The 11,596-nt window shown below is 35.6% G+C and overlaps 1 protein-coding gene across 1 annotated transcript in view; it reads right to left on the bottom strand.

The window, feature by feature from the left end:
* LOC110453444 (RNA-binding protein 42-like) overlaps nt 1-9,115 on the bottom strand; it is a 28,548-nt gene extending 19,433 nt beyond the window's left edge. Inside the window, exons 1-4 of the mRNA XM_021502391.1 lie at nt 9,011-9,115; nt 8,184-8,359; nt 4,731-5,480; nt 2,878-3,072 (exon numbers count right to left, since the gene is read on the bottom strand). Coding sequence (XP_021358066.1) covers nt 2,878-3,072; nt 4,731-5,480; nt 8,184-8,359; nt 9,011-9,081 — 1,192 coding nt within the window. The 5' untranslated portion in view covers nt 9,082-9,115. The remainder of the gene's footprint in view (nt 1-2,877; nt 3,073-4,730; nt 5,481-8,183; nt 8,360-9,010) is intronic.
* Between the last annotated feature and the right edge of the window lie 2,481 nt (nt 9,116-11,596).

The following is an 11,596-nucleotide window of genomic DNA, read 5'->3' on the forward strand; positions in this document are numbered from 1 at the left end:
CACAGACACAACCTACCTGTATCTCATTTATCCTCACGAACATGACAGTAAACATAACACAGACACAACCTACCTGTATCTCATTTATCCTCACGAACATGATAGTAAACATAACACAGACACAACCTACCTGTATCTCATTTATCCTCACGAACATGACAGTAAACATACCACAGACAAAACCTATCTGTATCTCATTCATCCTCACGAACTTGACAGTAAACATACCACAGACAAAACCTATCTGTATCTCATTCATCCTCACGAACTTGACAGTAAACATAACACAGACGCAACCTATCTGTATGTCATTTATCCATCCATGACCTGATTTCTATGAGGTGAAGTGCTGAACTTCAAAAAAATGATCCTTAGGGCTGAGGTTTCTGTTTACACCAGACTCAAGTTATTTAAGCATGAATATTTTATATTTTAGCAAGTTTTGTTATTGTCCTATAACACACTATTTGCTATTGATGACAAACTTAATGAAATAATTGAAAAAAATATTCATTGTTATATATATATTCACATTTTTATAGAGTATTCATGCTTTATTTACTTATTTTGAACACTTCTATGAAGGACAAATTAAGTGTTGACAACAATGAAATTGATAACATAACAAAAAAGACTGATGACATTACAATAGCGATTCCCAAATGTTGTTATAGTCTCATAACAACATTTTCCTTCTCAATGCATTTCAATGGAAGGATGCAGAGCAAATTTAAATATCAGTTGTTTCACTCCCACTTTCCTACAGTAAAATAAAGTGTTGTCAATGTGGACCTGATGCGTCGTAACAGGACAGCGTCTCCAGGACACCAAAGACTAACTCAGAAAGAACAAAGCTACACAGAAAACTCTTATAGTCCAATCAGACTGTGACAAATGAATGCTTCAGAAATTGATTAGTCTTTGCACATGGAATCTATCTGTGTAGCAGGGTTCTCAATTTCAGGACGACCAACAAAAGTCACAGGTGAGTAGCAGTTTATGAAACAAATCTAATTTAATGTTGATTTAAGTTTTCTGTTTACAAGGCTGCAATACAGTGTCAGTGGGTGGGAGTTATCTCCCTTGATATATCGTGTTTAACCATCTACACATATAAGTTACAATGTAGTAATTATCTAATGTAATAAAGAAAAACAGTTACAACAAGAGAACTTTGATGGTCCACTTGACCTTGTAATATGTGGAATTAACTGTATGTCCATAATATTAATCTTTGTATCTATTTTATTTAAATATGAAAACCAAATTGATCCTGTTGCTAGGTTCAGTGACAAGTGGTTAAGGTATGTCTTGTGTAAGTATGACTAGGATCACCACATGGTGTCTCTATACAGTGCTTTCTACACAAAAATCATATACTTGCTGTCTTCACAAACAAGAGATCCCAGAGGGATATTGGTGCCCACCATTGTACAATCTTCATTAGTTCTATGTCAGTTCAATCTTTTCTTTTCTCTTATCTGTTTGATCAGTTTGCCTTTCAGCCATCTTAATCAATCCTTTTCATCAACCTCAAAAGTTAACATGCACAACTCAGGACCAAGGGGAACCTACATATCAAATTTGAGAAAAAAATCCTCCAGTAAATTCTGAGAAATAGCGATAACAATTTAAACTGTAACAAGATGGCCAGCCGATATGATTTGATATGCATACTGGTAACTAAGAACAAGAGGAACACTTATTTGAGAAAGATCCCTCAAATACTTTTTGTGCGATAGATCTAAAAAAATTCACCCTCAAATTCAAGATGGCTGCCTGACAGCCATCATGGTTTTGTGATCAGTCCCAAAAACCGATATGCATACCTAGGGATCATGGGGAACCTTCATGTGAAATTTGAGAAAAATCCCTCTAATACTTTATGAGAAATAGCACTAACAAACTTTCATTCTCAAATTCAAAATGGCTGCCTGTCGGCCATCTTGTTTTTCCGATCAGTCCTAAAAATCGATATGCATAATTAGGGATCATGGGTAAACCTTCATGTAAGATTTGAGAAAGATGCCTCCAGTACATTCTGAAAAATAGCGCTAACAATCTTTAACTTTCAAATTAAAGATGGCTGTCATGCCTGTCGGCTATTTTGGTTTTGCGATCAGTCCCCAAAAACGATACGCATAATCCAGTTCTGTCTAAGAAATAGCGCTTACAAGAATTGTTTAAGGACGGACGGAATGATGGATGGACGGACCATGGACCACGGACGCAGGGTGATTTGAATAGCCATTCATCTGATGATGGTGGGCTAAAAACAAATCAAGAGTACCGCGAATGCCATATAGTGTTATATACTTTCTTACATTGAAATAAGATCTGCATCATTCTAAGAGTGGTTAGCTGACATGCTATAAAAAATGTAGGAGAAAATCTCTGGACAAAAAATCAAATACTTAAATATACAAAGAGCAATAACTTTTGGAAAAATTGTCGAATCAAAATTCTGTTAAGGAAACACAACTTCATATCATGATTATTTAGCCTACTAAGTTTCAAAGAAATCCGTCAAAATTTTATGCCGGCCAGCCGGCCGGACAGACAACCTGATACCATAAGAATAAAAGAATATTAAAATTAATGAAAATAAACAGAATTTTGAGGATAAAGATGAGAAAGGTTCACACTTGCAGTCAAAATGTTTTGTTGTGCTGAAAAATTACCACCCACAGAATTAAACTCCAAAACAAGAAGGCAAAACAAAATGTCCTAAACATATCAGCATTAACATATTTTTTTTCAATTTACTCACGTACGCACAAAAAGCATTCTATCATATAAGAGAAAACGAAAAGAAAGACATTAAAAATATCAGTGACAAATAAAATATAAGGTTCTGCAGAACACTTGCTCACTTACCGTTCATCTCTCGCATCGCCCTAACGAAGTCTGTTGGATCGGTGAAGCTAACAAAACCGTAGCCCTTTGTCTTATTGGAGCGTTTGTCTCGGACAACTTTGGCCTTCAGAAACGTTGGATATTTACTGAAGGCACGAGCTAGACATTCATCTGTTACCTCATTCCCAAGGTCACCACAGAATATTCTGAAGTCATCTGCAAAATAATTTTCAGGAGGTATTACAAATACTGAACTTAAAATCAAATATAACTAAAATTCATTTATCATAACATTACTCTTACTTGTTTTACTTCTCAACAAAAACTTTTAAAATATTTATCTGACAAAAATTACATATTTATTGTGTTATATGTATTATTAGATATACACATATGAATGGATCCTCCCCCCCCCCCCCCCCCCCCCCCCCCGCCCCCCCATCATCAATTTGACGAGGTTACAATGTAGGGATATTTGCGAATTAAAGAAGGGAGATTGAGAAGTCATTTCTCTACTAATTATAATTGTTTATCATATTCTTGCATACCTGGTACTAGATCGAGATATCCGCATTTTCGGCGGGGCTGGGAAATTCTATCCGACCCACGGGTCTAAATCCCTTACATGTGCAGACTGGCAGGGGGATTATAGTGACCTTTCGTGGGTCACGCTATTGTTCGTGACGTCATTTTATAACGTTTTGAGCAAAAGACCTGCTCAATATTTTATCCCTTGGGTTTGAATAACCTTATCCATACCTCACATCAGGGATGGATTCTATTATTCTTAGAAAGAAAAAAAGCCCACCATATCCATTTTTGAATCCTCTGTTTAACAGCAAAAATTGCTGCATAAAAATTGTGGAGTTTTGCAATTTGTAACTTACCTAGAGAACACAGGTTTAGCAGACTACCTCTATAAGCTAGTGTGTACTGTAACTTACCCAGGGGACACAGGTTTAGCCCTGCATCATTAAAACACTTAATTTAATTTGAGGGGGAAAACGTGCAATGAAAATTTAGTATAACAAACCAAATTTAAGAAATTCATGTCTGAAAACGAGAGGGCATAAAATAGGAGACTGTCTGGCCTATCAAGAGACCTAACATGTAGGATGGTACTTTGCTCCGTTGGTCTGAGTATGATAAGCAGTATATGATAAGTGCTTTTGGTTACATTTTGTTAGATATACATATTATTTCTACATCAATTTCTCTTCATTATCACTTTCTGACAATTCAATAAAACACAGAAGTGTTGGTTATAAACATTAAATTAACTCATTCACCCCTGAAGACACATATGAACTCTTCCTAATGAAAGGTTGGAATAGTACATTATGATTTTCACAGGTGAATGAGTTAATCATGCAGTATCATCAAATATAGTTTAAGATAATAGAGGTTCCCCAATGAGTGATGGGTGGTTATCTTGTTTATCTTACTCCAGTTAGTTAATTTTCAAATTGTATATAGACAAGGTTTACTAAGTGTCTTTTACAATTTGAAAATTAACTAACGAGAGTTAAATAAACATGATAATCAACCATCACGAGTTTTTAGGGACCTTTTTCTCCTACAAAGTGCTATTATCATATCTGGGGATCTGGGGAAACCATGTTTTATATTTCCAATTGGAGAAACTTTTGCCTGGAAACTACATGATGTCAAAAAGGAAGATGACGTTGCAAAGCATTTTAACACGCAACCATAATTAGAAGATTGACCAATGAATTAACTTCCAAGGTGTTACACACTAGTGCGTAACCAAAGATGTTTACCAACTCCAAGCAGGTTTATTCACCGAGTCTGGAGTGAGGAAACCTACAGCGATTGAGGGAGAAAAATCATACTCTACAATCGGAAGATTTTACCTGATTCCCAGTCGTCAAGTGACGGGTCCTCCCATGTATCACCAGCCGCTGTTCGAATAAACTTTTTCTTTTTATCTTTTTTTGATTTTTTCCCACCAACTCCCGAGTCATCAATATCCGCCTCCATCATATCACATTCCTCCTCAGTGGTGAATGAGGAAGCCGCCATTCCGATATCTGTTGGAATCATCCCTGTTGTAATCGCCCCACCCCTGTCTGCTGTATCTTTACCATGTGTCTCTGTGGCAGATTCTATAACAGTGGTTGTTGCTGGTGTAGTCATTTTGGGCTTTTTAATTTTTCCAGTTTTGGGGTGTAGCCTTACTGGTGCTGCGGAATACACAACCTTTGGTTTCTCAATGACTGTTTCCTGTTGCGACGATGCTGGCACCATGGGGCCCATCGGTCCCATAGGGCCACCAGGTGGCATCATGTGAGGGTTCATTCCCATAGGTGGGTGAGGCGGGCCATTATAGGGGCCATTATAGGGGCCATTGTGGCCTGAGACAGGATGATATGGACCTGGACCAGGACCAAAGTTTCTTGGTCCACCATGTGGTCCCATAAAAGGTCTATTCATACCGTGCATTGGCGGTCTTGGTGGTGGAGGTGGAGGTGTCCAGTTACGAATCTGAGGAGGGACGAAGGACAATGTTGGTGGGGGCGGGGGAGGAGCTATAGGGGGGGCCTCTCCTGATGGCTTATTTTTTGTCAATAAAGATGGAGGGGGAGGTGGTGGTGCTGATAATACTGAAAAAAAAGGAATTTCATTATCATTAATATTCAGACATTAAATGTTCTGTTATTTCACTCAAAAACGAAAAACATTCATATTCAAGGTATTCTCATACTTATATATGTATAAACTTTGGTCAAACTCCTTACAGAAATGATATCAATATACAATGACAAAGAATTATCGGTGACCTTGACACTTGTGTCAGGTATACTTGACCAATACATACAAAACTAGATCAATGATCTTTTTAGAGATGAAGTTGCTAGAGTAATAACAAAATATGAACATATGTTCGAACAAATGTATAAATGAAACGCTAAATTCTAGCCAAGAACTCATGACAAGGGCACAATTACTTCCTACTGTCTCATGAGTGCCTTTATATATAATGTTTACGGTGGTTTTATTTGTCCTTCGATTGCAACTTTGAGACTGCTAAAGTGTATCATTAATTACCTGAGACAGAAATATTTGGCTTCTTACTAGATGTTTTATATAATTACATCAGACAGGGATATTTGCCTCCTTACTAGGTGTTTTATATAATTACCCGAGACAGGGATATTTGGCCCCTTACTAGATGTTTTGTATAATTACATGAGACAGGGATATTTGGCTCCTTACTAGGTGTTTTATATATTTACCTGAGACAGGGATATCTGCCTCCTTACAAGGTGTTTTATATAATTACCTGAGACAGGGATATTTGGCTCCTTACTAGGTGTTTTATATAATTACCTTAGATAGGGATATTTGCCTCTTTACTAGGTGTTTTATATAATTACCTGAGACAGAGATATCTGCCTCCTTACTATGTGTTTTGTATAATTACATGAGACAGGGATATCTGCCTCCTTACTAGATGTTTTGTATAATTACCTGAGACAGGGATATCTGCCTCCTTACTAGGTGTTTTATATAATTACATTAGACAGGGATATTTGCCTCCTTACTAAATGTTTTATATAATTACCTTAGACAGGGATATTTGCCTCCTTACTAGGTGTTTTATATAATTACCTGAGACAGGGATATCTGCCTCCTTACTAGATGTTTTGTATAATTACCCAAGACAGGGATATTTGGCTCCTTACTAGGTGTTTTATATAATCACCTGAGACAGGGATATCTGCCTCCTTACTATGTGGTTTGTATAATTACATGAGACAGGAATATTTGGTTCCTTACTAGGTGTTTTATATATTTACCTGAGACAGGGATATTTGCCTCCTTACTAGGTGTTTTATATAATTACCCGAGACAGGGATATTTGGCTCCTTACTAGGTGTTTTATATAATCACCTGAGACAGGGATATCTGCCTCCTTACTATGTGGTTTGTATAATTACATGAGACAGGGATATTTGGTTCCTTACTAGGTGTTTTATATATTTACCTGAGACAGGGATATTTGCCTCTTTACTAGGAGTTTTGTATAATTACCCGAGACAGGGATATTTGGCTCCTTACTAGGTGTTTTATATAATCACCTGAGACAGGGATATCTGCCTCCTTACTATGTGGTTTGTATAATTACATGAGACAGGGATATTTGGTTCCTTACTAGGTGTTTTATATATTTACCTGAGACAGGGATATTTGCCTCTTTACTAGGTGTTTTGTATAATTACCTGAGACAGGGATATTTGGCTCCTTACTAGGTGTTTTATATAATTACCTGAGACAGGGATATTTGCCTCCTTTCTAGATGTTTTTTAAAATTACCTGAGACAGGGATATCTGCCTCCTTACTAGGTGTTTTATATATTTACCTGAGACAGGGATATTTGGCTCCTTACTAGATGTTTGATATAATTACCTTAGATAGGGATATTTGCCTCTTTACTAGGTGTTTTGTATAATTACCTGAGACAGGAATATTTGGCTCCTTACTAGGTGTTTTATATAATTACCTGAGACAGGGATATTTGCCTCCTTACTATGTGTTTTATATAATTACCCAAGACAGGGATATCTGCCTCCTTACTAGGTGTTTTGTATAATTACCTGAGACAGGAATATTTGGCTCCTTACTAGGTGTTTTATATAATTACCTGAGACAGGGATATTTGCCTCCTTACTATGTGTTTTATATAATTACCCAAGACAGGGATATCTGCCTCTTTACTAGGTGTTTTGTATAATTACCTGTGACAGGAATATTTGGCTCCTTACTAGGTGTTTTATATAATTACCTGAGACAGGGATATTTGCCTCCTTTCTAGATGTTTTTTAAAATTACCTGAGACAGGGATATCTGCCTCCTTACTAGGTGTTTTATATATTTACCTGAGACAGGGATATTTGGCTCCTTACTAGATGTTTGATATAATTACCTTAGATAGGGATATTTGCCTCTTTACTAGGTGTTTTGTATAATTACCTGAGACAGGAATATTTGGCTCCTTACTAGGTGTTTTATATAATTACCTGAGACAGGGATATTTGCCTCCTTACTATGTGTTTTATATAATTACCCAAGACAGGGATATCTGCCTCCTTACTAGGTGTTTTGTATAATTACCTGAGACAGGGGTATTTGGTTCCTTACTAGGTTTTATATAATTACCTGAGACAGGGATATTTGGCCCCTTACTAGGTGTTTTATATAATTACCTGAGACAGGGATATCTGCCTCCTTACTAGGTGTTTTGTATAATTACCTGAGACAGGGATATTTGCCTCATTAATTACTAGGTGTTTTATATAATTACCTGAAGCAGGGATATTTGCCTCCTGACTAGTTGCAGCAGCTTGAGGCTCATACTCATCCGAGTCTCCATGACGGATGATGCGAGCTTTGACCTTGTTATAAGTGTTAGAGCCAATGATCATTCGATTAGCAGCAATTACACCTTTCCCATCAGGTGTGAAAATCTCCTGCTCAAAGCTGTAAGACAAAATATCAAGACTCAATACCCTTATATTTCTCTTTTCTCTCCAATCCATTCTTACTTTTTTGTGGTGTCTTGCTTGGCAACCATCTTCAATATATAAGATATTAGCTGACGGCACTATCTTTATCACTATTCCCACTACACTTCTGGTCATTTAGGGATAAATTACAGATTCATTTTTCTTCGATGGACCATGAAATTTAAACAGATTCCAACAAATATTTTGAGGACATTCAAACTATCTCTTCAAAATGACAAAATTAAAGGGGAGATAATCAATTGTTTTGGGTAATTTAGTCTTGTAGAATTAACGAAGTGGCTACAAATTAAATACATTATACCGAGCTATACTGGCCCTGACATTAGACTTAGAAATATTGACAGGTAGATGTCTGTTAAGTATTCCTTACAACAGACATCTGTCTACCAGCAAAATGTCCCAGTCTAGGCCAGAGCTAAGAAGAAGAAGAAGAGGAACCTCAGGCTAACGTAACTCCGGAACGTTCGTCAAACGTAACATGTCTAAAGCATCCGAACTTACACTTGGAAATTCATACAATCTTGTTTTATCTAGAAGTCATATATGATCATATTAATTTGGAATATGAATGACAGGCTAAATTATGTCCCTTTAAGGTACTAACCGGTTCATTTCCGCTTCCATTTCCTTCAATTTCTGATCAGTTAGCATCTGCATGGCCATTTTGTCCTCCATTTTGCCGGCGTCTATATCACTTGGACGTTTGTTTGGAAACAAATAATAACTAAAATGGAGCAACGGTCCTTTACATCCGGATTTAATTTAGCGTTGATCCTGTGTATGGTAACGACCAGCGCGATGAAATTATTTGGTATTTAGGCTAAAACTTGGTTTCTTCTATGATTATTTAAAAGCAGGTATCCCCGTGTCATCGGTTTCGGCAACTTAATTAGTAACCGCGATTTTGTATGAATGCGTTTTGTATCCATATAAAATAACCAATATGCCTGTGATTGGCATACACATAAATGGACAGGGATGAACTACAGCAACTGAAAACTGCATTTAAAACACGAATAAACATTTATCAACAAAGTTTATCTGCCGGAAGTTGCCGTCATCTGTTTCGGCGCAGAGACTCTTATCCAGTGTTCAAAGAAAGATACACTAAAAAGGCTTTTTCCCCGGTGTTCCTTACAAATGAGTCACTGTACATTTATATCATTTTATCGTTAAATTAAAACCAGAATTTTGTTTGCTCATATAATTCTCCATGTTGAACAAAAAGCATTCAAGTTCAAATCAAGTTATTTAATATTTTTAAATTTCAAAAGTATTTTATTGACAATACATATATAATACGAATATATAAGTTAACATTAAAGAAGATATTATAACAGTATTGACAAAAGAATAAGACAACAGGCTTTGCCTATATCAGTCTTCTTCTATTTCCGGTAGCTATGTACAATGCTTAGATATATAAAATGTTGTAATTCGTTTTCCTCTCACACACATGCACACCCACACCAGCTTATGTCTAATACTCATTATTTAAGGGACGAAACTGGCCTGAATAATAATAATAACAATACATAAATATTCATTTGGAATTTATTTAGCACGTATAAGTAACGAAACGTTTTGATGATTTAATATGAGTCAACATGTATAAGAATAGTTTTATTTAATTGGTCGGATGCATTACTAATACCATATACTAAACAGTGCATATTTAAATATCCTAATAGATTATATATAGTGGTAATATGATGCCTAATATTTGAATACAGAGGACATTGAANAATTGAAAGAAAAAATGTATTAGATATTCCCGCTGTACACCACATACACAGGAAGCATCATCAATCATATGGTCTTGTAACTTATCAAAGATAAGAATACTTTTAAAATTTCTTAGCTGACTTAAAATGATGTTAAGTTTCCTCGGAACACAGTTAATAAAACTTTCTGAGACAGATGTATCAAAGGTTTTTTAAAGTTTCGTTTTAAAAGATGAAATTGAGATGGACTCTCGTACAGTGCTATCAAGTGCATTCCATTTTACCATTGTAGAAGGGAAGAAGCTATTCATATAAGTACATGTAGTAGTTCTTGTCTGTGGTATATTAAAGAATCTGTTATTTCTGAAGGTATAGTTATTATTTACATTTAGAAATGGTTGAATGATATTATCGAGATAACTTGGAGTGTAATTGCTTCTAGTTGAACTGATTCTAATTAGTTTATGATGTTGTCTTCTTGTGTGTAATGTTTCAAGTTGTGTTTCAGTATACAGGATGTGATGAGATGTACCTCGTCTGAGGCCAGTAATTAAACGCATAGCTTCTAGTTGAACTGATTCTAAAAGATCTGATTCAGATTTGGTACAACTATCCCATACTATATCAGAATATTCTAGCACATGTCTTATATAAGAGACATATAATGTTTTTAATGTATTCCTATCAACTGTAGTTTTTAAAATTCTAAGAATACTTAGTCTAGAATTCGCATTGTTAATGTGTCTACGAGAGAAGTTAATAGCTACAGTCTTATTCGGATTGAATGGGATCTGCCATTGCTGTGACCATTCAGAGATTGAGTCAAGATCATCATTAAGCATGTTAGTAGGTGTTGTAAGGTCATTGTTATTATTTACTATTACATAGAGAGGGGTATCATCTGCAAAGAGTTTTATATGAGAGGTTACATTGTTAGTAATATCATTAATAAAAAGAAGAAAGAGAAAGGGATCAAAGCCAGATCCTTGAGGAACCCCTGAAGAAATAGGTTTGGTACTAGATTTATAATCTTCAACGATAACCCTTTGTTTTCTGTCAGATAAGTAAGCTTTAAACATTTACCTTTAATACCATATGTTATTAGTTTATATAATAGGCCCAAATGCCATACTCGATCAAATGCTTTACTTATGTTACAGAAAACAAAACACAAATCTTTACCTTGGTCTAAATTACTACTTATAGTATTATAGATATCAGCTAGTTGATTAGTAGTGGAGTCTTTGGGTTGAAATCCTGACTGATGTACACTTAACATATTGTGACTTGAAATATAATCAAACGTCAATCTGATTAAAATCATATCCTACGTTCTCTACGTATCACGTAACGTGGTACGTAGAGAACGTAGGATATGATTTTTATCAGATTGAATCAAACGTATATTTAAAAATATTTTTTTCTAACATTTTGATAAAAATAGATGTAATAGCAATAGGTCTATA

Source organism: Mizuhopecten yessoensis, unplaced genomic scaffold (genome assembly GCF_002113885.1).
Source record: "Mizuhopecten yessoensis strain PY_sf001 unplaced genomic scaffold, ASM211388v2 scaffold855, whole genome shotgun sequence".
NCBI classification, from domain to species: domain Eukaryota; kingdom Metazoa; phylum Mollusca; class Bivalvia; order Pectinida; family Pectinidae; genus Mizuhopecten; species Mizuhopecten yessoensis.